The following is a 26,360-nucleotide window of genomic DNA, read 5'->3' on the forward strand; positions in this document are numbered from 1 at the left end:
TGTCTATAAAGGTCTTTCAAAGCATTAGTTATTCAAGGGTACATTCTAGTGATTCCCTGTGTCTGTCAGCTCATATCTCTCTCTTAGACACAAATATGTAGTTATGGTACTTCTTAGCAAAACTGCCCCTGTCAGCTGTGTTTTGCTGACATGGTAGAACTAATTCTAGCCTACTGAATCAGTTAAAGCAAGCTGCTGCAGACTGCTGTCAACCTCTCCTGTTAAAATACAGTTCAGCAGACACTGTAAGGAATATCAGCGTAATCTAAATCATGATATTGTGAACTACTTTGTCTATATCCACGTATACATTCAAAACTTTCGCCATATATTTCTCAGAATAAACTGCCCCACACTGTGAGGTGAGTCCTTTAAACTAGTGCTCAGCTGTAAAACCAAACAATATGCTCTTGTACTTTAACCACTTTGGGAACTATGCACTAACCCTGACCCTAATTCTCATGATATGGTAGAGTCAGCTGGGACCATTTTTTGACAGCGGGCTACTTTATGATCTACTTTGCCTTTAAGTTGGCCTATATAATCATCTTTCATGTGGTGCCTTTAATGATATAGGGTGTCATGTGACATCAGCACAATGGGCACAGGGGTGTCCCCATGTGAGCTGCACCTCCACTATCTCCCAGTGTCAGTCCCCTTGACCTGGTGATTAGGGCAGCGTGTTTTGGTGTGGAGCAGCCTCGGGCTGGGTGGGGAAAGGCCTGTGTGAATCCAACAGATTACCATAGCTCTTCACCCCACCCGTCTGCCTGACGACACACAAGCGCAAACACACACACGAAAAAACACTTGAGAGTTTTTGCCGTGAATCCATCAACAAATTAACTCCACGGATATTAAGTCAATTTAAAGATAAACACGTGGAGATCTTGGAAAAATCATTTAATACTGTGATAATTAACCTTATGGTTATACCCTTCATGAATCAAACAATAGGTAAATACAACTTTGTCTTAGAGCTTTACATTTCATGTACTGTCTCTTGGTTTTAATTACATGCAAATTTTAAATACTAAGTCAGTTTTGTTCCAGATGTCCTGTGGTTTGTCCGACAGGTTTCCTGCTGTGCAAACAATTAAATAACGCCTTAGGGGTGGCTAGGGCTTATTGATTTTGGGGCTTTTATGTTTACAGATGTATCCTCTGATGGACAAACACCCTTTGTTTAAGGCTAAGCATTAAAAACAGGGAGACTATTACAATTACTGACCACTAACAATTATCTTTCAAATGTGGCTAAGATATATTGTCACATTTTGTTTTGTTCAACATAGAGGAAATGCTCATTCATGACTCTCTAAATTACTCTCCATTACAGTTCTGTGTAATTCCAGGAGTATCCTTCTACCTTACAAGTGGTTCTGAATAACTACAGGAGTTAATCATTAATAGGTGTATTATTTGGCCAGCCTCCGGTTTTGTTGCTAATCAGAGGCCCATGTTTAAGGATCTGAAGATTGAAACCAGTAACAGTGATAAAGACGCTCCCTTTTCTGTTTTCTAGATCAAAGGGTTTACATTTAAAAGTTGCCGTTTGTTTCCAGATTGGGCTGCTTCTTCCCATGTGATCCCTTAATGTATTGCTACTTAAGTGAACCCAAACAAGAACTACTACCTCCCACACCCACTGAAATCCTTTCAGAGCCCAGTCTTTAATCATCAGTGTAAATATTCAAAGGTTGTTTCTGCATTAATGTGAATGACAACAACACCAACCGTTGATCTCTCTGGCTAAACAGGTACACTGAGTCATTTTTTGTCTGATTATATGTTCATGTGTTATATATGGCAACTTTTGTCGCAGAGCTGCGGACTGAACACCTTCAATGTGATCAAAACGATGTAATTCAGAAGCTTGAAAGTCAGATGCCCACTGATATACCACTGTGTAACTTATCTCGGCTTGTTTGGATATTAGTTGAAGCATCTCTGTGGTTAAATGTGGGGTAGATATAGCAGATATGAAAGCCAATAACGGATATTTTCATAAATAGAGATCTGCATTAGTTCAATATCAAAGTTAGCTTTAAAGGTTGGGTGTCTACTACAAAATGTTTACATTTTTTAAAGTTGAAAACATTAAAAAATTAGCCAAAATTCAACAGCAACCATGAAGAAATAACATTATTTAGTTATGATGTCTGTGTATTGTATTGCACGGCTATCTACTGAAGTTAGTATGCTAACCAGTTAACAAAGCAAAGCTCCTGTGCTAGCTGTGTAAACACCAGCCCTCCCCTGGTGATCCAAGATCCCAGTTCAGACCGCTAGATGAATGGCTAACTGAGCTAACTAGCTAACGGCAACTACAGTTAGCAGCAGTTAGCGCTTATCCGACATTTTTCTCATACTGCCTATCACTGCAGCACCACTGTTCACCCTCTGTATGAATGATCCATTTAAGTGCCTGTCTCTTTAAGGCCGCCTTCCCAAAAAGCCCAGTGTGGTCTGATTGGTCAAGTCTCACAGGCCTGAGTAGGCTCCACCCACCGTTTTGTCAATCAGCTCTGCCAGTGTTTTTGCAGCCATGGCTGTGCTGGGGTCGTGGCTTAGGGCGTCGACTGTATAGTTGTGTCATCACAACCTTGGAATCATGGGGGCTGGTTTGAAGGCACAGTTTCAAAATATGACAGAGACATGCTCTGTGGACTGACCATTTTGATACTTGCAGTATATATATAAAGGACTTAAACCTGCTTATAATTTAAAAAGAGAGGAAATCTCACTTGTTACAATATGGGACCTTTAATATGTGAAATACTTACATTGTTGTAATATAGCTGAATTATTGTGTATGGTTAAACATAAACTTAAGTAAAGGGGAATTAAATGATCAACACGTACTTGAGACTGAGTAATTGCCCCATCATCAACAAGTCTCCAGCAGTTTAACTTACCTGTAGGTGGCCTGCAATTGACACTAATAAGCAGGCATGGCAGAGGCACAGTAGCTCATTAACTAGCAGTGTCGCCTTACAGAAACATCCTGGGTTGGATTTTATCCAGATGCTGCAGCTTCTTCCCTCAAAACAAACACATGCAGGACAGGTGATCTGAAGACAAAAAAAAGGCTAATGTGAATTTAACTGCTTGACTTTTTAGCAAAATGTGGATGTAGATGAAAGCCCAAAAATATGTTATTATTTCTCTGTTGATTGGCTTAAAAGGACTGATTTGCAGCAGTAGCCAGCAGAGAGAGTTTCAAGGAAAAAGTAAACTCAGCTTAACTTAATCAATAGTATATCAATAATGTAATGATTAGAATAATCTCATCCTTCACCATTGTTGAAGAAAATCTACCCTAGATGTTTTGTTTGTTATAGGTTAACCATCTATCAGAGCTGCCGTTAGCCAAAATGTTTCATTAGTATCACCCAAATTTAATATATTAAACATCTGTTAACAATTAAAATGACTTTGCTAACCCAATCATACGTTATTCACTGTAAATAGGCCTATTCATCATCTGAATGTTTGTGTAAATTAGCTAACGTTATGTGTCAGTGTCAGCTAATGGCCAAGGGCTGTCATTAATATGTCGTCCTTATAGGCTAATTAGATTTAAACTATCACCAGATACCAGAAACATTCCCCAAAAAACAATCAACAACATGAAACTTAACTAAACTAAAAAATAAGACTAAATTGCAGAAAAAATCTGAGGGAAAAGGAAAGGTTCAACTCCAAGTTCTTCTTTGGGGAACAGGCACAGCTAACAGTTGGCTAACGTTAACTGATTGATTAGGAGTTTTGTTTCAGCTAAAACTGACACACATAAATACATAAAGGGTGCTGAACAGTGATTAGGTAAGGCAAAAGTCCCCTTTTTCCCCCAAAGGTGGTCTTAAAAAATGGATAAAATGATTTTTGGCTAAACCAACATATACTGTATGTGTGTATAATAGCCTGGTGATGACACCGCTGCAGGCTAATTGTTGAATGGCTAGTTTACTGAAAATAATGGGGCAAGGAAGGCTTTTAAACAGCCTGTATTAGCAGAAGTTTGTCTTAATGTGTTCACACAGTAAATCATAATCAAGAAAGAAAATGATGTACTCCGAACCCCTTGAACACGCACAGGCCTCTGATTTGCCTCATTTTTGTCCTCTTCATTTTCACGCTCATCATCTAATAGTTGATTATCATACAGGCCTACATGTCTATAGGTTTTTATGTTAAGGATTTCTATAGTGCCTTCTGTTATGCTGCAGCCCATAGGCTCCTAGACCAGTGAACCACATGACAGGGATTAATCCAATAATTCTTTAAACTGCTTTGAATTGTGGCTTGAAAAGGGGCACTCAGCATGGATCAGGTAGTCTAAAAAGCCTTTATACATAGATGACTGAGGTATTCATAAAATACTACAGCAACTTCAGGAGCATCTGCAATTCAAATTTATTTGGCGGTTAATTTCAAATTTAAATATAATTTAATAATCTGAATGGACATGTGATTACTTATAATGACCTCACATACACACACTTGTGTGGTCAGTGGAGGGAAATTGAGCATTAGTTTCAGAGGGATTATCTGAAGTTTACCTCCGGCTTCACTCCACGTGGCGATCTGGCCCCGAGGACAGATTCTGTTGGCAATGAGAAAAAACCATCTGCTGCTGTTTAACCCTCCCATTAAAACACACGGAAGAGAAAACAGAGTGTGAACGTGGGAGAGTGTTTGTGTGTGTGGCAGACTCGCAGACAGCCACCAGCGTCAGGTCATTTGAGTTTACAGTTTACTCCAATTCACAGTCGGGGAAAATAACAGTTTTTCATGGAAATTTACATCAATGCATCCTGAACCAGTTCCACCGATCTCAAAACAATTATAGCTTTTGCTAAAACTTAAACATGGTAGTTTCTATACACGTGTAACAGCATCCCATTCTATCAATCCCCCCCCCTCCACCTGGTATTTAAAGACCTTGAAACAGCAGCTCTTCCAGTTAATGATTGGCCACTGCGGGGGAAAGTGTGCACTTACACTGTTGACTCTTATCGCTGCTGACCACAAAGCCACTGGAGCAGTATCTCTGAGGCTGACATTAATGGAGAGGACAGTGCTTCGTTTAAAGAGACAGGTCAATTTCTTTTTGCCTGCTGTGGAAGAGATAGTAGACAAGCAGAGAAACCGTTCAAACATATGGGTCTTTAATTGAGAACAGATTGTGCAGTGTGCGATTGGAAGCGACATTTATAGGCTAATAGAACAGAAAATTAAATGGGAATCTGGAGTTATGAATTGAATAACGATGACTGGAATATGTGCTGTCTTTCTATCTGGTTCCTTCATCTACTGTCCTGTCAGAACACCATACGCTAAATATCAAGCAGTCCTTCTCCAAAAGGAAATTCAAGACTAAAAAAGTAGTTCTTCATGTGCAAGTGAGCTCTACATCCATACTTCCCTCCCTCTTTTTACATTGATTCAACATTTGTGCTCCTCTCTCTTCTGTTTATCTAACGCCTCACATTGCCTTCCCAAAGAGACCAGCCTCTGCACAGGCACATCAGCGGCTAGGGCCGAGTCCCACCAGCTGTACTCTGGTGACAGCACGCAGGTCGGCCTGTGGTTGATCAGGTAGCGGTTCAGATAGCTCTCTTCGAGGCCCCTGGCCATCACCCCATTAGCCTGGTCCTGCAGAATGAGCAAAGAACAGGCTCGAGCCAGTTTGTACATCTCAGAAACCAACCCTCCGTACAACTCGGAGGTGTAGTAGTACTCCCCTTCGTCTTCCTCCACGTAAGCTGATGAGGCTTCTTCGACTTCGTAAGGAAACGCATTTCGTGGCATCCCGTAGAGCTCTGGGTGCAACGTGGCCACTAGGTGTCCAAGGATTTCCTCTCCCACAGGGGCCACAAACTCTTGATCAATGTCAGCACAGAAGATGTACTCAACCTCGCTGCCGATCGGGTTCCTGATGGCATCAGCAAGCAGGGACATCCGTCGATGGGCCAACCTTTCCCAACCAGGCATCTCTGCAACTGGAACCACCTTCAGCTGTCGATCAGGCCCCAACTCGATTGGGGGATCCAGAGAACGGGGATTGTCTGTGAGGATGTAGTAGGTGACAGTCTGGCCAGGGAGGAAGTAGGTTTCAGCTGAAGAGAGGAAACGTCTCGCGAACTTGGCATAAGTTCCCACCACGAGGGCCAGCAGACCTGTACGGATTTCCTGTTGCGCGAATTTAGCCCTACGGACAGCTGAGTTACGGGCGTCACCCCACACTAAAGGTGCACCCCAAGGTGTTTCCAGAGGAGTTTGTGGTACTGCTGCCTTGACAACCGTCTTGCCTGTCGTTAGTCTTCCCCTGTCCTTTCCCAAGGCATGAAAGATAGGATGAGGTGACTTCACACCGACAGCTGCTTTACGTCCATGGAGGAAGTCTGAGGAAACAAAGCATGGTTTTTATTTTCAACATCAAACTAGTTATTCTTGTGACCGACACCCATACGTTTGTGAATAATCATCTAGCTCAATCCAACTGATCACCTAATCTTATTTAAACTACTTTTTAACTTCAAACATACGCCCGTGTGTGTTATACTTAGAGGAGATATTGCATATTTGTAATATATCACCACAGGTTAATATTTATATGTGCATTTGTGTCCCGGCAAAAGAGAAGTAGCAGAAACACAGTTCTTCTGTTCACTTACATATGATCAGAGACAGGAGAAAACAGTACAGGAACAGTTGTATTCTGGTCACTCTGACTGCTCCTGTTCAAAGGACAAACACACAGATGGACGAGCATTTAAATGAAACTTGTACAAGCTGCTTCAACTTTTCCAGTCAGCGCATTTTGCTGAAATGTTTCTTGGAAGCCCCGACAGGTAAAAAGAGCCAACCTCACAGGAATGATAAGAATGTGCTGCGAAAGAAATATCTTTCTTTGGAAGTGTAGCAACCTGTTGTTGCATCAGTAATGTAATCTCTAGAGCAAATGCCATATTAACCCGCTACACACCATAACCCACGTAATGTCTATGGGCTGTATATGCATAAAATTGAAATTAGTTGATTTATAAAGGCCACATTATGTGTATTGTGCAATCAAATATGTGAGGTAGTAGTTTGTACAATGGAATCATGAGACAAAAATATGTGTGGTGACATTTTTGTAATATTGAAGTTAACTAAAATTCAAATGTTAATTTCAAATGTTACTTTTAGAGTCAAAAAATATTCTGGTTAACTACTGACCAGTGGAGGAATGTAAGAAAGTACATTTAGCCTACTCAAGTACAGTACTTAAAGGGGCTCTATGTAACAATTTGTAGCAAATTAACATGCAATTATCACTTTTATGTGAGCAGATTGTTCCGTGACATGAAAAATAAGACCTTTCCCAACTCTCTCAGTTGCCTACACAAGACTGTGGACAATTTGTTTAAGTTGTTTAACACTGCTGGACTGTGGATTTCTTTGTGAAGGACTGGGGTTGGATTTTCCGTGACTTTATGCACGTTCTCGAGTGCCTCGTCCTCGAGGTACTTGTACTTAACTTGAGTATTTCCATTTCATGCTTCTTTATACTTCTGATTCAAGCCAATATTGTACTTTTTACTCTGCTACATTTATTTGACAATATTAGTTACTGTTACAAAATATGAATCAACTAAGTTATGATGCATTCTTATGAATTAACATATCAGGCATTGTATAAATGAACAGTTGCAACATTAGAGATATTTACATATTAATGCATTAATAACTATGATCCAGTGAAATTGCAAACATCATTCTGAATAAGGCCGTTCTGCTAGATCTCATGTACTTTTATTTAAATAAGATTTTGAATGCAGGACTTTTCCACCACTGATATTGACACAACGAGATATTCACAGTGCATATCATCCTTTTCTTATTTTGAGGAAGTTAAGTGTAAAGACAATATACAAGAGATAATATATCAAATGGACGAGCATTCACTGCTGGAACATACAACATAGTAAAACCATGTCATTGAACCTGATTGAGCCTAAGTAGAGGCACATGTTAGTGAATCCAGATGTTTATCTTCAGATTGTCCACGTACATTCCCCCTAATGTGTGCAAGCTCTTTAACCAGCCAAGACGTCTGGGACGAATGCACAAACGTTCTTGAATTAATCAAGGACTAGTTTTGCCTTGCTGGACATATTTTTACCATCAGATTGCTAATAGAAACCTTTAAGAAAGGCTTTACGAAGCTTTGGTGTTTGCAGTTCAGCTTCTCTGGCTCAATCGAACTGAGCTTTAACTGAGCACGTACAACAGTCACAAATCAATCACAAGTGAGGGTGAAACAGCCATGCATGACACAAGCAGAAGAGGTGGAGCAGTGGCTGAGGTTGCACTGACCTGAGGGCGTCTTGCAGAATGGGAACAGCGCCATACCGTGACCTGCTGGTGGATAAACACACAATACTTTGTCTGAGGTCACTATTTTTACCCCAGAAAAATCTCTGCCTCTCGCACTCTGGCTCTCCTCTGCTCACACTGTCTCTTCCTGGAAATGTGCTGTTTAACTCAATGTGTTTCCACTGGTTGATTATTTTCTTACCTCGTCCCTGCTTTCGCTCTCTTCTCCTTGCTTTTATAACATTTCCACTCCCTTTTCTTCACATATCTTCTTTCTCGCCTCCCCCCCTCACGTCCCCCCTCAGGCTTTTACAGCGTTTAGTTTTTGGAGAAAAACCAAAGCAACCAGATGCCTGGGGAATCTGGGCGAATGGGAGGAGCTGAGGAGTGAGGAGACGACGCAGGCAAGAAAAGAATAAGATGGTGAAATGATACATGCAGTTGAAGAGAGAAGTGGATACTCACATTCCTTCCTCCTGCTCAGGGTCGATTATGGGCAGTAGCCGCTGGAAAGTTCCTTGATAAACACTCACAATTTCCTCAAATTCATTCTCCTTACAGAAAATATCAGTGTACACAAGTGTTTGATGATATTGTGTAGAGGAGAGTCAGTGAGGAGAGTTAGAAGGCAGTAGACAGAGATAATAACTGTGTTATAAACCAGGCTTCATAAGGTCACGTCAGCAGGGTTGTTGTGTTGTAATTCTTTCTGTCCACAAGGTGGTGGCAGTCAACAGGAAATATAATGGAAGAAGCTCTTGCATGTCAACAGTGAACATCAGGAGACGACATATATGAAAGAGGCTCTGAAATATGTCGATTCCATGTAACAGAAAGGATCTTTAAAGACAATGCAGGGAAGATAATGTGTCTTGTATTAATACAAAGCCCTCAAAGGGATTCCTGTCATCTGGTTCTTGAACTCCTTGTGGTGACATTTCTTATAGGCAGGGCAACCCGGCCAAATACTAAAATCTTCATTTTTCTCAAGCTTGAGTATAAATAATTCAGAATTCAGAAAGAAAATGCTTCCTACATAAAACTGAGGATTATCTTTTCAGACGTATTCTTTTTTTGGCGCTTTGAGCACCACAAGGCACGTGACATCTAGTGACATTATATTTGAGTGAAGGCAGCCATCTCTTCAGCTGATATCTCCAAAAGTCTGCAACTCACACTAAAACAATCTAGACTGATAAACAGCATCAGAGGTAAGAGAGCAATATGTATTTTTATTTTGGGGATGAAAAGTCCCTTTAAAGCTTCGGGACAGATAGAAGTTGAATTTTTCTGCGCCCACTGCTTATGCTTAGTGACAAAATACCCTTTTTATGCACGTTGTAATGATTTGATTTTCAAAAGATTTTAAATATCGTACAAAAAAACTGATGCCAGCAGAGACTCAAACAGACTCAAGAGGTCACTTTGCAGTTTATTACGATAAATCTCATTATTTTTTTTTTTATACATCCATACAGAAATTGCAACATAATATTGGTTTGTGTAAACAACGTTGGACTGAAGAATCAGTAGAAAACCAAAAAAACATGAAGAAAACAGCACGGGCTCCACTAAAGAATGGATAAATTACAGGGTGCGTGTGAAGCGTTGTCCCGAACATCTTCTTTCTCCTGTCACCTTGTTGGCAGAGAAGCGGGGCAGGCAGTTCCAAGCTGGAGGATAGAGACTCTGCATACAGGATTCATAACTACTCATGTCATAAACACTTAACTAGCATCTGTAAATTGATCTACACCATGTCGAGATGAGTATGCACATTTATTACAGAATATATTAAGGCGTTCAAGATGAATGTGCTTGAAGGGAGCGGTGCAGAGCCCCTATTCTACAGAGTTTCTGTTCAGCTTCTGAAGCGTGATAGGTCCATTAATACCAAATAAATAATACCAGAGAAGTCATATTACTGCAGTTATCTGTCCAGGATTCAAGGAACTGTTTCTAGTTGGCATATTGCAGAAGATGAACAAACAACATGTTAGCCATTTGCACATTCACTGATTTTGGCAGTGTTCATTTGTGGTTATGATAACTACACTGACGGCACAAGAAAATAAACTGTTCAAGGGTTTGATACTGTATATATTATCTCCATAAACTATGAGGATCCTTAGAAAAATATTTCATTTAATGCAGCATTGTACGTACAAATTGCACAAGAAGTAGATTTTTTTTTTCTCCTATGAATGTGTCGCTACCGAACCCAGTGCTCCATCTGTCATTCATTATCACCAGAGTAGAGGTTGGTTATGTTTTTTAAAATCTCTTTTTTATAGTGTACCGATACAACTTTATTGTCTCATTTCACTCTTTGTATATTTCTCTTAATACTTCACAGAATCCAGAGCACGAGTCTGTGACTCTCTTGAGCTTTGCTGACACCCTGAGAATAAATCTTTGTCAACAAAGTTAAAACATTTCAAATTGATGACCAATTTAACCTTTTTTTTTTTTTTCAATTTGAATGTATGCTGACTCTTATTATAACATTATGTTGTTTTTTTAGGATAAATTTGTCCTCCTAAGGTGAATCAAGTGAGCAGGTGTCCCATAATAATCAAACATAGATAAAAAAAAAAAAACTATGTCGGGCAAATGAAAAATGACAAAACACAAATAGAAACGGGATCTTTGAGAGTGAAGATTTCAGCTGTCAAGTGTTGTCAAAACCATATTACAATCATTGTCTTTGTATAATATATAGATAATATATAGATACTAATACAAAACTTATATTCTAAAGGTGGCATGCTTGAGCAGGCAGTGAAGAGAAGAGAGACAAGGCCTTGCTCTCCTTTCCAGTGATTTAAATGCTTTCACTTTCACAACATGGAGATAAAGTTTGTAGCAGAGAGGCTCTAAACAAGTCCATGTTCCTGTGTGGTCTGGACGGTCTTGCGTGACTGATTTAAAAGGAGTAATTAATGAATGGTGATTGGCAAATGAAGGTAAAGATCAGATTTGCAGCATTTTTGGGAAAACAAAAAAACAGAACTGAGTGGAAGAATTCCTCTGTCCTGTGTTTCATCTCGTCTCCTCCACTCCTCTAATGCCCGATCCCATCCCTCTGCTTTCTCTCCTCTCTTCGCCTTGTTCCTCTGCTCCCCAACCAACACATAACCATGCTTCCTTTTTATCTGATTTCTTTCTTCTCTTCTTCCCTCCCCTCCCCTCCTCTCCTCTCCTCGAGGCCTTCACTTGCGGTCATCATCTATCATGTCAAACAGGGCCTGCAGCAGTCGGTCGTCTCGGTGCCTGTACGGCTTGGTGCTGTAGAAGCCATCAGTGTAGTCACTGTAGACACTGTCATGTGGGCCCCGGTACTTGTTGATCATGTCCAGAGCCTGGTACAACGTCTGAGGGGGGAGTCTTGTTGCAGGTGGAGAGAGGCTCCGGCCCGGCTGCTGCTTCCTCCAGGCGGAGGAGGGCCTGGCTTCGGACCGGGGCTGCTGCATGGCAGGGATCTGCCTGTTGAAAGCCGTCTGAAGGAGACGCAGCAGGGCCAAGGAGGGGGAGTAGGGTGAACTTGAGGGCTTTTTGGGCTCCTTTTCTGGGTTGGAGGGAAGGGAGGTTTGTGCAGTCTCAGTCTTTGGATGTGGTAAAGCCTGTGTGGGCTCCTGGAGACACGATGACAGGAAACATGTTACTGGTTTGTGACATAAACTGACTCACAGAGTGTGCACATAAAGATACACAAAGTAACGGTGTCCTTTTCTGTTTATATTGGGGAAATGATACAGAATGTGGCTTTACAGTTCTATAATGTCTGTTAAAAAATCAATGCAGTCTTCCATACATTGCATTTGAGGCAGGGACATTGGATAACTAATACGTGCCAATCTTAAATTACAGATCATATCAAAGCAGGTTAATATCAAGATATTCATTGGACTATATAAACACCCTTATGTATTATTATGTCTGTAGATTTTATTTGAGTTTTCTGTGATTATGATCATACATGATATGGGGAGCCATGTATGTCACTATTGTGGCATCTGCTGGTTGTGTGTGTGTGTGGGGATGGTGGGGAGTGGGGGGGGGGGGTCAAAGGTCGCTTTCATGCAACTGTAACCACACCCAGCAGTGATGTGACAGAGAGCTGATGCACCATGGAGCACACTGCGACATCACTGCAGCAAGGTGAGAAATTAAACCACTGGGGCTTTGCAAAAACAAGGTTTTCAATGTTCTTGTACTATTGTGCTTAAATTGTCACATTTTTTAGGATGGCTGGTTGACAACTTTGTTCCAGACTGAGATATCGTAACAACTGTTACTGGACAGACATTCATATCCGGATAAATTACAATCTAAATAGCTGCAGAACTTGTAGTATTTCCTTTAGCCTCCGCTGTTTCATGCCAAATGACCAATGTTAGCATGCTCATGTGCTAAATTGGGATGGTGATTCACGATTGTATCTGCTTAAAACCACCATGAGTGCATTGTCATTGTGGGCATGTTAGGATGCCAGACATTAGCATTTAGCTCAAAGCTCTGCTCCCTTTATTTTAGCACAGCCTCATAGAGCATGACTGTAGTCTTGTTGTAATATCACTTTGCTTCACTGTTGTTATCCAGTGTACATTTAGTGTCTCTACATTCAGCCCTCAAAGTTATGGGTCCAATTCTCCCCTTAACAGTTCTCTATGTTGTCATTAAGCTTTAGCTCTAAATTCTGTTGCCACTCACCTCCATCATGTCGTCCATGTGTTCCACACCGCGGCGGTCGTTCTGCACGGCGTTGTAGGGAATGTACACTCTAGGTTTCTTCATGTGCTCTGGCTTCTCTGACGTTCCATGAAGAATCAGCTTCCAGTTCAGAATGCGACCCTCGTTCTCCATACGGCCCGACTGTGAGGTGGAAAAATGTTGCTTAGATCTCAGGAAGAACCGACAGAGGCTCAGCAGTTAGCTGCTCTATGGGTTCCTGAATGCTTTTCGTGTGTAACAGTGGGATTCTTTCTTTTACTGCATGTTTAAATGTGAAAAATAAATCAAATGGTTGCTCTATCATCAAATATCTGTGGAACTCACAGTATCTGTAATCTTTAGCAACCACGTTCCAGCTGGATCTTCTCCCCATGTATGGACAGACATGAAGTCCCAGTTTCTGAAGCCATTAGCGGACGTGTCCCTCTCTCGCTCAGCCAGCAGCACAGTGCTGGTACCTGAGGGAATATACAAAGGGATAGATCAGTCGAGAACATGTTTATTTTACTCAGATGTGTGTGTTTGTGTGTGTACGTGCACGTCTCTAACCTGATGGGGAGGTGAGGGTTATGTGCAGGTCCCCTCTCCTGGTGTATTCGATGCTGGCCTCCACCTGTACATGCTCCAATGAGCGGACTGCGTTCTCCTGCCCCGCACAGGCTTTGGTTGGAATCTCTATAGTGATCTCCCCTGCTGCTTTCAGCTCCCTGTGGAGTGCATTAAAATAGCAGGGAATGAGACAAACAGCTCTTCCTGTAGTTCCCTGACATGTTCTCATTACCGTACGTAGATCTGGGAAACAGCAGCGGGGTGGAAAAACACACATTACTGCTGCACCTGCATTACGTTTTATTGCGTGATTGTTCCATGACAATCCCATATCTAGCAAATATTCAGCGCAAGATGCACGGACAGATTTGGATGCCTTTGGTCATTCATTTGCAAAAAACAGTTAATCCCCATCTCTCCCAGACATGAATGAAAGGATTTCCGTGTTCAAGCTGGCGTAAAGCTGGAGGGGGTTGTAGACCACTAAGCATTGAGGGAAATGTAGAGCCAAATCCTCGGGATTAGACAGGGACGTTGCAAGGTAATGGGGAAACTGGATGTTGGTGCTATTGAGTCTCTTAATCCAAAGCAAATTGCAGACTGGACACTTAAAGGAACTCAGAATCCAGCTGACCTATGCTACTGTCTGCCGGAGGAACACGATGTGAAGAGAGAAGTTGTTTCTAGGAAAAAGTATAGCAGCTAAGCTCTAGCCCCTGATCTTCCTGGTTTGTTAATCTGTAAAAAAAAAAAAAAATGCAAACAAAACATCTGGAGAGAAAACAGAAGGGGGGGAGGCTTTGCTTTGACTTCCTGTCCATGCTTGACAGCTTTTGGATTTAGAGATTTAATCCTATTGTGTAACAATTAGCATTTATCACCAGGTGGTCAGAGTTGATTCAAATGCACTTGGCTGTTAACTTGTTTCAAATTAATTTGGAATAATTCACAAACTGCACACACGTAGCTAGGTCTATCATTGACAACACAGTGACCTGGGCTACAGAGATAAAATTCTCAACACAAATCAAAAGGTAGACGAGAGCAGCTGGAGGACGTTCTCTTACCTGGGCTGGAAAGAGTCATCCCTGACGATACACTGCGTCTTTTCAGGCACATGCTTCCAGATGGCCGGGTCAGCGAGGTCCACCAGGGCTTTAGCGTTGAGAAGGCCAAACCCGAAGCGGCTGTTGACCATCAACCCTGCTCCGTTCCTCTTCCAGCCCGGGTTATTGGCCAAAGGATCGAACTCTGAAGTCCAGACCACAATATGCTGCAGGTCTCTCCAGGTAAGATCAGGACTGATGAGGGAAGAGGGAGGACCGGTGAGTATTTATACAGAAATGTCAATATATTGTAAATTGCAGTAATAATATCACCGCCTATAAAAACAAGTGTATTACATACTTCTGTTCCAGTGCCAGGGCAAATATTCCAGCAGCCAGGGGGGCAGAGGCCGACGTTCCAGTGTGAGTCTGAGTGCACTCGTTGTGCAGGTCAGCACTAGTCTGAAAGCAAGCAGGCAAAATGCAACATAAAGAGAAATTCATATATGGAGATGAACCTTAATGTTATCAAAACATGGCATGACATAACAAATTATGACAAAACATGACTCAAGTTGACAAGACATAATGTAACATAACATGAGGTAACATAGCAAAACATAATATAACATAACACAACACAACACGACATAACATAACATACTATAACAACACATGAGAAACATAGCGTAACATAATGTAACATAACATGAGGTAACATAACAAAACATAATATAACATAACACAACACAACACGACATAACATAACATACTATAACAACACATGAGAAACATAGCGTAACATAATGTAACGCAACATAACATGAGGTAACGTAACGTAACAAAATGTAAAATAACATAACATAATGTAATGTAGGTAATGTAACGTAATGTAACAGCATAACAGAAATGTTAAATAACATAACTTAACATAATAAAACAAGGTAATGTGACGTAACATAACATAAAATTTAAAATAAGATAAGATAAGATGAGAAAAGATAACATGGTAATGGAGGGGTAGTGACTTACAATCCTCTGGTCGGTGTAGTCCCCACTGCTGTAAGCTGTAGCCAGAGTGGAGGAGCACTTCTCAGCGTACCACGGGGACAGGCCCTGCTGGGAGGCACTGCTGATTGAGATAGTGTAGATGCTGTCTGTGTAACCGTCACAGTCACAGTTATCGCCCTGGCGGCCACCATTACCTGATGCCCAAACAAAGATTGAGCCTTTCCCTCCACGGCCCTGCAGAGGACAAGATGGATGGAGGGAGAGCTGAAGACGATGCGTCACGTCATGATATTGCAAACATACTACTGCTGCCATTATACCGTGATCATTCTAGACGCAGTAAATCTTTGCCAACATTTACTAATGGCATTTTGTCATTAGAAGCTTTATTCCCAGCAGTGATTACAATGTCCTGATTACAATTGATTATTTTTTATCTGATTCCCATCACTGCTGCAGATAACAGCTCCCATTAGAAACCTCAGTCTGCGATCACACCAGCTGAATGTGACTGTCTGTCTCATTGTTTACCTTCTGGATGCCGTATTCAAAAGCCTTCTGGGCCAGGCGGCCAGGGCCCTCGACTGTCTTGCCATCATCGTTGGGTCCCCAGCTGGCACTGTAGATGTCCACATGGTGTGGATTGAACCCGATAGAGCTGGCCTCGATGGCGTCAGTCACAATCCCATCCAGCATACGAATCCCTGCGCAGAGAGAGATAGAAATGTTATAGAACAGTGCCCAGATGCTTTTTTGGTTATTCATCCTGTACTTGTTGAAACTCACGGACGTATCATCGAGTTAAGAGTTAAGGCCACATGTTAGGGAGGAAATAGAGCTGACACAAATATTGCAATTTACTAATGCATTACAGTGAATAAATAGAAAAAATAACAAGCCCCTCATTGGAAGGTTATGATGATAATGGTTTTGTTTTCGGGCCGCAAGATTTGTGACATTTGTATTTTTAAGATGGCAGGTGCTTATGGGGCACTAAGAACCAGCTGGCCACTGTGGCTCTTCAGATATTGCAAACCAATGTTTATGTGGATTGAAGCTCAGCAATTTTGGCGAGTGACGTTACACAACCATCTGGTATCAAAAAAAAAAAAAAGAGGTCTCAATCAAAATTTTTTGCTTCTCTACTGGCTATAAATGAAATAAATAAAAGATGTGTAGCCACATTGTCTAAAGGCAGTGATTGGATAGGAAGCAATTGATTAAAGCTCGTTGTGTCCTGTTTAAAAGTGACACAATTATCTTTACATTTTTTTTACACACACGCTTAAAAATCATTTAAATCCCTCACAACAGCGACAGCAACAGAACAATTTAACTCTCAATCACAAGTCTTTATTTTACAGCGCACAATGTGCACACAGATAGAGATCTAAATGTCGTGTGATGCTCAAATACACAAATATTCAGCAAAAAAAGCTCTTACCTCCAACCTTGGAGTTGTATGCCACTCCAACGCCACATTTATTGTTGTCCGCCTGCATGGCGATCTCCCCAGCACACCTGGTCCCATGTCTATGAACAGATTACATATTTAATATACACTTAATTGAAACATTTGCGTGTGTTTTTATCATTATTTCTGTATTACTTCCATGAATCATCAAGTGAGAACTATTTTCCTTGCCCTTGTTATTTCATAGAATATAAAACCCATAACAAGAGGCCTCTACATTGTTTGACTGCATAACATCTCTTATAAAATGTCATGTTCAGAGCAGGTAATAATGATCGTGATAAAAGGGTGGTGGAGGTTCTCTGGTTCTGTGGCTCTGCAATTACAATGGACAATAGGCTATTGGCGGAGAGGAGTGCGTGTGTGTGTGTGTGTGTGTGTGTGTGTGTGTGACGGCAAGCAGAGGGTGAGTCATTGACTTCAGGTATGGTCTGAGAAACATTTGGAGTAGAGAGGCAGGAAACTGAATCGGCTGACAGCACTGTTTTCCAATCCTTTGGCAGAATCTGCTCTTAAGATGTTCGGCCTATTTGTACCTACATTATACTGATTTATTACAAGGGCTATATCAGGATGCATCCTATAATAACTCAGCTCGAGCCACAGAATGGTTTCATAAAAAGGGAAGGTCAGGTAATGGGAGAATGTTGCCTCTCAGCAGATAACTCACTTGTTCTCATTAGTGGAGTCGTATCTGGGGAAAGGGTCCGGGTCGTTGTCATTGAAATCGTAGCTGGCTGCTGCGTCCTTTGAAAAAAAACAACAGACAGAACACTATCAAGCACCTCTTTGCTGTAATGACGTCAGTGTGCATCAGTGACGGAGGCTTCAAACACAGATTTGTCAGGGCCAATCTGCTGTCATGGAGACACGTATGATGGGTGACAGGAGGAGGGAGTGATGGTGAAACGACACGTATTGATGTCATGTCGTATTTCAGCTAACTGCAGGGTTTAAATGCTTCACTGTGTTTGGTATCACAGATTTTTTGTCTCTCCCATCATTCCCCTGCATCTAATAAAGCGTACAAATTATGTTCTTATTAAACAGGAAATCAGATATCATTAGTCATCCCAAAGCTTCCTTCAGTTACCGGTTCACGGTAACAGCTTTAATATCCGACTTAAATCAGCTGCCTGCGACTGTCGTTTTAGAATTACTGCTGTTAAGTTATGCAAATCCACGCCGCTCATATGCCCTGATTGTTAAGGATGAGCGTCTCGCTTGATTGAACCTCTTTGATTAATCAGAGCTAACTTAATTACAGTGGGAGTTGTTTCCATCAGCCCTGTTGTCATACATTATTTCCCCCATCCCCTCTCCTTCCCTTTCAGTCTCTTGCACGGGCGAGGCAGCGGTGGCGGCTGGCTCTCTGAGAGTGACGGCACTGTTTGAAACCAAACCGCAGATGGGGCTTTTCAAGGCTTTTAGAGTCCTTCTCAACAGCAGGACCTACGCCAAAATGAAACCTCCTTGAGCTCCCATTCAGTCATGCTCGCTTTCATCAGCTTGCAATCACCCGCATGCCCCTTCAGACTGTCGAAAACGTTCTCAGAGGAATTTGAAATACTTTCACATTCAAGTTATTTACTCAAAATGTGCATCCTGGAATTAAAAGCCACCAAAGCTGATTGGAGGCAGACACTATCATATAGAAGACTTATTACTGTCTTTATGAATCGCCTTGTAAGGTGTCACCAGCAGCGTTGCTAGGGCAACGGCAGACCCAGACGACGGAGGCTGTCTCCATGGAAACGGTGTCTTACGTAGTTGGAGTAGATGTCCGTGTGGTTCCACTCCAGCCCGTCATCCAGGACGGTGATGACCACTCCCTTCCCCGTGATGCCTTTCTGCCACACGGGGATCACGTGCAGGTCCAGCTTCGGCAGCGAGGAGGACGTCCGCGTGTCTTGCTGGAAGACAAAATGTACACATATGTGATTCAAACTGTGTGTGGATGATCTCAGAGCACTTCATCTAATCATATGTGTGAAAAAGGTCAGCCAAAGTACAGCTCAGCTGCACTGACCTTTGCAGAAAATTCATTACTGGGATTGTTGGCTTTTCTTTTGTCCACTCTTATGGCCACTTGTTTTCTGGCAGATTGCCTCCAGAGGGTCATAAAGATACAGGCTCTACTGATTAATATAACCCTCAAGATGCCTGGAAGTGTGCTGCGCTTCAAGCCACAGTTTCTTCTGCCTCGACTCACATCAAATCCCCCTGTTGGATTATTTAGAAATCCGTCTCGGAGGCCGTATAATATCACATGTAGTGAGCGAGGTGGGGTGGGGGGGAAATCAGCAGGGGAGAAGGGGGAAAGTGAGCAGGGCTGAGAGTGTGATTCAGAGCTGGGAGACGGCTAAGACTAAAAAAAGAACTCACTTTGCTCTTTCGCTCTTTGCGCATTATGCACAGACACTGCAGAACGCCACCCCAAGACGTGACTCATCCCTGTGATGTATCGCCTTTTCTTCCCCCCCTTCCCCCCTTCCTCTCACTGGCATCTCCCGTTCCTCTTTGGACAGCCTCACTATCCAGCGGACACAAATCTCAATGTAAATACGCAGCAGATGTTGTACTCTCACACAATGTGTTTCAACAGCAATTTGCTGGAGAGGATTTTTCACCCCCGACCGGCTCATATCTACAGTTTGCTTGTTTTGGTGTGACACCAAATGACTCACTTGTTGGTGCTGGTGGCAGCTGAGGGGGCTCTCAGTCTCCCTGCGCCGATTGCATATAAAACAAGCAACTGGACACACACACACACACACACACACACACACACACACACACACACACACACACACACACGAGAGACCCATCGATTAACACACAATGACACTTGTACACACGCTCTCTCTCACACACACAGAGACGTGCAGGCAGGAGGAATCCGAGCTACGAGTATGAGTCACTCGTTGATTTAATTATCAGGCAGTCACCCACTCCTGATAGATAAAGACACTCATCATGTTCTCGGGCCCGAGCTCTCCCACTCCGTCGGCCTCTGCCCCCGTCACACAGCTCCACCCTCACTCCAATGTCGGGCGTAATCAAGGCTGCCGACGTCACTTCTCTCATCCACCTCCTTGCCTCATCATCATGTTTTGTTTTCATCATCACAGCACAGCGGCTGTATGCGTTTTACGTTATTTCTACATAGATTTGTCGAGGACGAGGTGGATGAATCACAGCGATGGATGAACTATATGTGGCTCGTGGAGTGACAGAGACCCGGGCTGATGGGGAAATACACTAAGCGGCACTTTAAGGCCAATTCCATTAGTGTCATCATCCCTCATCGGCAAAAATGATTCATCTCAATTTGTTTTCTTATTCCCCGCAAGCGTGTGACTCATGCTGGCGGTTAGTGCAGGTGCAGAGAAGTGGAAGCTGAATCTGCCTCTACATCCCGAAGGCACACACGCACAAACGCTGATGCAACACGCACTCACAGACACGTCGTCATTTTCCTGTCCAGCCAGGAACAAGAGCTTTGATGGTGACCAAGGAAAAGATGATTCACCACACTGAGTGTGATTGTTTTAATAATTGATCAGGCCGGGGTTATACTTATATAATATTAGACATCATGTCTGTTTCCTGCAGCTAAACAGATTGTGGTGAACATGTTGTGGTCTGTTTCTCTGATGTTGTGAATCATCTTTTAACTCTATTTTTAGTTAGTTATATATGTGAGTTTGCTTTGATTTATTTGTTTTTAACGGCTTGATTTGCTAATTAAATTAGATCAGTGGTCACTGCTACATGTTGATAGAACTATGTTGTTGAATACGGTAGCATATTATATCATACTTAGTCAGAATCAACATTGATAACTGTGTTTGGCATTAAAAAAAAAAAGGGATATTTTCAATTCATCATATGGCCAATTCGTCAAAATAACAACCAGCAGATTAAAGCAACACTATGTAACTTTTAAAGTAATTCTGGAGAAAGATAGTTGATTGTCGAGTCTCATTCCCAGATCGTCAAGTACCAACACGTTGGGTTAATGGCTCGGGTCCCATGGCAAAGACCCAATTTATTGTTTGATGACCTGGGCATGAAAGTGGCGTGCCCCGCCACTCGTTCAATGTTTGCTAAGGATAAGTGGTTACAGATGATGGATGGAAAGAGACTCAACAATCAACTCTCTTTCAGCAGAAAGTTACATAATAATAATAATAATAATAATGATAATAGTAATAACTTTATTTATAAAGCTCTTTTCTAAACAAGGAATAGAGTAAAATGATAAAACCCAAAACTTGTTAAGACTTCGTAAATGCTTTGCTGTAAAAGATTTAAGAGAAAATTTTATTTGATGTGATGATGTAGCCTGCCTGATTTCAATAGGGAGAGAGCTCCATAGTCTTCATCTTACAAGTCGGGATTTTGGAGCTGCATTCGATTGAACAGAACGCCCAGGCACATCAGTAAATCTTTAATATAATCTGGGAGAGTAACACTTAAACAAAAACATAGTGTGCTTTAATGGACAGTAAAAGTAAAAAAAAGTGAGCTGCAGCCCATTTACTTGCAGTTTAATGTATTTTATGGCTTGGTCTGGCGCAATGAAAACAATAAACAGCATCCAAAATCATTCCTCCCAAAATACATTCAACCACTGTTGTATCGACTGTGGTATATATGTACAGGATGGGTGTGCTGTGGTCAGTGGGCCAGTCCCAGAGTTATCTCTAAGCTTATGGATCAAAATAAAGTAAAGATGCCATTCAGCATGGTGATGTCGGGGTCAGCCCACGGTCAGGATAGAGTGAAAGTGTCAGTAATGGATCTGGTAGGGGGACGCACAGCTGTGACAGTCTACTGTTCTCTGCTGCTACTTGGCCTCAGAGGGCTAAAACATCCCATTCAGAGTAAATTGGGACTTAATGCATGGTGCCCTACTCTGCTCCATCCTGCTGGATTACAGCCTCTCCACTCCTCTCATCTCCACACGGACTGTGTTACCAATTAAGCAAATGGCTCTTTTGGCCAGAACTGCTTGATAGCATGCTATTGTTTCATTGTTTTCGTGTTTTCGCCCTCTCTCTTCTCGGATAGCGGTTTATGGAAAAGTAGTAAGCTGCTTCCTTTATTTTCTGCACACATGCATGTGCACAAACGTCGGGAATGCGCAACATTTATCAGTCTGATGAATTATTAGAGGAGGACGACATGCAGTTGTGCAAGTGTGCGTAAACCACAGGTTAGGAACTTCTTTTTAATATTCAAAGATATGAAATTATCGGTTATCTTATCAGTATCAGCCATGACAGGCAGCTGCATATCTGTTATGTGTTGGCTGAAAAATATCTCTAACAAACGTTCTGAGACAGCCCTGTCCACATACAAATGTACATGCATTTTAAACAGACACATACACAGCACACACACTCAGTAGCTTCCTGCTAGAGGCCTGAGGTCCCTGTGACAGCAGAGCGGTGAGCAGTGTGGAGCTGTCCAGCACCGCCAGGGCTTTCAGAGAGTCTCAGGGGAGAACAGACTGGCCGCCGGCAAACAGAAGGCTCCACCAGACACATGTACGCCACATATGACCAGTAGACGGGATAACAAGCTAAATCTGGGGTTTATAGAGCTCTGGAAAGTACACAGTGTTCGACTGGTTTATAAAATGTGTACAGACGTCTTTAAACCAGGACGAAATAGATTCATTGTTGAGCTGTGGCAGACAGGCTTAACTTCCTGTTTTGTTTGTGTTTGTGTGTTACGTTCAATCCTTATTAGAGACTCACCAGGTACCACTGCTGGTTCCACATGGGATCATCAAACAGCTTATCCACCGGGCAGTCCCTGCACTCCCTGAGGGACGCCCGCTTGTTGCGACGCTTCTCGTACTGCTGCTCTGCCCACAGCACCTGCACACAGACAGGAAGTGGAGACCTTAGTCTTTGAAAATGAGACAAGACAGAGTGAGACATGCTGATGGCTAAAAGGGTCCACTCACCCGATCATCCTCCGACAGCCGCCTGGTGATGTGCTCGGCGCTTCGTTTCATTCTGCTAGGATGATTGCGGTGTTTGAACAAGAAATGGTCTTGCAGGGCCCCAATCTGCAGAGAGGAAGACAGGCCGAATATGTTTTTTGCAGGAAATGACATAACAGCAGCCATCTGGTCGCTGGTGCCTGTCGTTCAGGTCTAGAAACATTATTATCTCTCAGAAAAAGCTGCAGGAATTCAGTCATTCAGACGGTAAAACATCGCTGCAATGTTACATTTATGTTTTATCTGTGACACGGCGTACGGTGCTTATTATTAAGTAGATGGTAGACTACACGGTTGGAAATCAGATTACTAGCAGACATAAAGTATTTACAGGTTTTATCTTCATTAATTCCAGTTGGAAACATCCAAAGCACACCACACAGGGTCCACAGATGTCATTTACACTGGGGAACGCTGGGGACATGTCCCCACTATCTCTTTGAAAGCATATTGTTTAAATATTCCCAAAAAAAAAAACAGCTTTCACAAAGAAATGTTATCTAATAAATGAGATGAAATTAATTTTGTTGTTTCATTATGCATTTTTCTCCTAAAATTGCACATCTTGAAGAAAAAGAAACTCTGATAAAGAAATTATAGCTGATAAATCTCACTGATAATACAAAGCCAAATTGCTCTTGTTGGCTTAACAGGTGCAGCATCCACACACAGCAGGTGGTGGCATGCACCTTTCCAGTTGTTTTATGAGCAGCCAATAAACACAGAGAAGAAGAACAACAGAGACGCTGTTGTCTCGCTCATAACTGAACTGCTGCGACTGTGTAGAGCCACGCAATGTAGACATGAGCCACACGCCGTCACTGGTGTGATCTTTTTCTTCACTGGTGTGTTTTTACAACACAACACGAGGGAAAAAGCCTTTCTCACACTCAGGTGTGCATGAAAAAGCATTAAAACGTTGGTTTCTATTTTCGGTTATTTTATCAGTATCGGCCATGAGAGTCAGGTAATCATCGGTTAACTCATCGGCTGAGGAAAATCCATATCATGCAACCCTAATTTAAACTAATCTTGTGTTTTTTATTCTATTGCTGCTGGTCTCTTAGAGTTTTCATAATTACATAATTGTGTTTAATATCTCGATATAACGATATACAAAATCTGAGATGATAGTCATATCTCAATGACGATTTCATATCGATATATTGCCTGGCCCCACTTCATCTTAATCTTGAGGGAAAGCAAAGCCTGGTGCTAAGATGTGAAACACCTCGAGCACAATCACATCGTGTCCATTCCACAGACACAACCTCACATTTTGGATGACATCTTAACTTTTGTGCTCTCATTCTCTTGGAGCCTGAGTACAAGCGATGATGCTGATGACACAGTGATGATGATGATCCAGTGTGTCTCGGTCTCCATGACGCCCTGAGAGCTCAGTTAATCATTGGCGGCTGCTGGACACAAATTAATGAACTGTCCTTATATAAATCATCCTGAGCCTTAATGTGTTTGTAGAGGAGGGTGGTCAGTCAGCATCAGGCTGGCAGGTGATGTGCAGAAACAGGGAAATGAAAACCACAAGTGTGTAAACAGTGAGTCATGGACTGATTACACCCCCCTCCTCGTTTAATTTAATTTAGCAGGGTGCTGGAAATACAAACGTGTGCTTTTGGGCTATCATAAAAAAATAAAGCGACGAGTTTTCCAGTGTAATGGCCTCATCAGTAATAATTGATACAGCTATTTGCCTCTTCTTCTGCTCCAACACAATCCTGATGGCTGATGTTGCAGGCTTCATTAACATTTCATCATTCAGTTTTGCTTTTATGGTTTTCTCTTTGGCTGCTGTTTGATGTTCAAATGAGCGCCGTTTGCTCGCATGTCACGCCAAATCAAAATAAATAAATAAATAAATAAACGAGCTCAGGTCTGAAGTGGTGCCTACCTGTCGGACCAGCTGGTAGTCCAGCTCTCTGGCGATCCCCTCTGCAGCATCCAGCCCGCCCGGGATCTCCACTGCCCACTCGTTCAGGTACTGCCTGTCCCTGTAAGAGGACTCCAGCGAGCGGGGAACCACGGAGCAGAGGACGGCGAGGACACAACACATCACCGCTGGACGACATCTCACTTCCATCTCAGAGCAAATTCAACCAGATGAGAAAATGATAACAGTAATAACAACAACACACAGACAGCTAAAGCGCCAAAAGAAAGCTGCGATGACGAAGAGGATGAAGAAGAAGGAGAAGGAGAAGAAGAAGAAGTGTCCCTGCTGTCTGTTTATTCCTCAAGAAAACAGCTGGCTGAGGTGGAGGGAGCGTGAAACTGCGCGTTATTGGTCCGCCAAGGAGAGGAAATACTGGTGATGGGAGGGTGTGTGCGCTGTGTGTGTGTGTGTGGTCGCGATGGGGGGTGTACACACGTCAAATTACGGCTGCTCTGACGTCAGTTTGGCGTCTACCTTCGGTAAGATGTGAGTTCAAGTCCCGAGGGGAGAAAGTCTGAAAGGGAGGGAGGGAGGAGGAGGAGGAGGAGGGAGATCCGACTAAAAATATCCCAGCTTGTCCCTGGAGGAAGAGGAGGAGGAGGAACCACAACAATATATGTGATCCTATAACAGTGCTTGCATGTACATGTTTATCCTCATCATCATCCTCAGCATCATCATCATGAGGCGGATGTCGTGCAGCGTCTTCCTGCTGTATCCTCCATCCGTGTGAGACAGTCCGACGCCTGATCTGCTCTTCTTCTGTTGTGTTGCTGAAGATTATCGATAGCAGAAAGCGGCCTCAGTCAATAATACACCTCTGTGTGTCCTCAGACCGTGCTCACGTCACTGTAGGACAGAGACAGACAGACAGACAGACAGACAGGACAGGACAGACAGAGGAGGAGGAGGAGGAGGAGGGTGGGGGTGTTCAGCACCGCGGACAGCTCCTCGATCACGCAGCAGATTCTCATCAGGAGATGAGATGAAACCAAAAGACTCATGTGAAGGAAAAAAGGGTCAGAGCAGCAGCTGAGGAGACGATTACAACAAGGCAGAGTCTAAAGAAGCAGAATCCAAATGCAGAATGTGTTCAAAATGTCTCCTGAAGTAAAACTACAAACGTGTATTCACTCAACATGCAGTATTGTAGCAGTCCAATGGTTTGAGACTTGCTATTTTTCTTTGTTTGGGCTGATTTCC

At 42.5% G+C, this 26,360-nt stretch overlaps 2 protein-coding genes across 3 annotated transcripts; both read right to left on the bottom strand.

The window, feature by feature from the left end:
* Positions 1-5,157: 5,157 nt before the first annotated feature.
* LOC311254476 (globoside alpha-1,3-N-acetylgalactosaminyltransferase 1-like) lies at positions 5,158-8,697 on the bottom strand. Of its 2 annotated transcripts, none has more exons than XM_084348258.1 (4): positions 8,573-8,697; positions 8,371-8,412; positions 6,684-6,746; positions 5,158-6,410 (listed from the first exon to the last, which is right to left on the bottom strand). In XM_084348258.1, exons 2-4 carry the CDS (start codon positions 8,402-8,404, stop codon positions 5,452-5,454), a joined length of 1,056 nt encoding a protein of 351 aa, XP_084204384.1. In that variant the 5' UTR covers positions 8,405-8,412; positions 8,573-8,697; the 3' UTR covers positions 5,158-5,451. The 2 variants fall into 2 exon arrangements, with proteins under 2 accessions (XP_084204384.1, XP_084204383.1); XM_084348257.1 differs by having other exon boundaries at positions 8,371-8,415.
* Positions 8,698-9,789: 1,092 nt separating this feature from the next.
* On the bottom strand, positions 9,790-25,636 carry pcsk1 (proprotein convertase subtilisin/kexin type 1). The gene is made up of 14 exons (XM_084349960.1): positions 25,116-25,636; positions 23,165-23,269; positions 22,953-23,075; positions 18,951-19,097; positions 17,855-17,931; positions 17,155-17,243; positions 16,242-16,414; positions 15,732-15,944; positions 15,061-15,161; positions 14,721-14,954; positions 13,654-13,811; positions 13,429-13,562; positions 13,084-13,245; positions 9,790-12,005 (listed from the first exon to the last, which is right to left on the bottom strand). Exons 1-14 carry the CDS (start codon positions 25,302-25,304, stop codon positions 11,583-11,585), a joined length of 2,328 nt encoding a protein of 775 aa, XP_084206086.1. The 5' UTR covers positions 25,305-25,636; the 3' UTR covers positions 9,790-11,582.
* Positions 25,637-26,360: the final 724 nt, after the last annotated feature.

The sequence above is a fragment of the Pagrus pagrus genome, assembly GCF_965226575.1.
Source record: "Pagrus pagrus genome assembly, chromosome: 3".
Lineage (NCBI taxonomy): Eukaryota > Metazoa > Chordata > Actinopteri > Spariformes > Sparidae > Pagrus > Pagrus pagrus.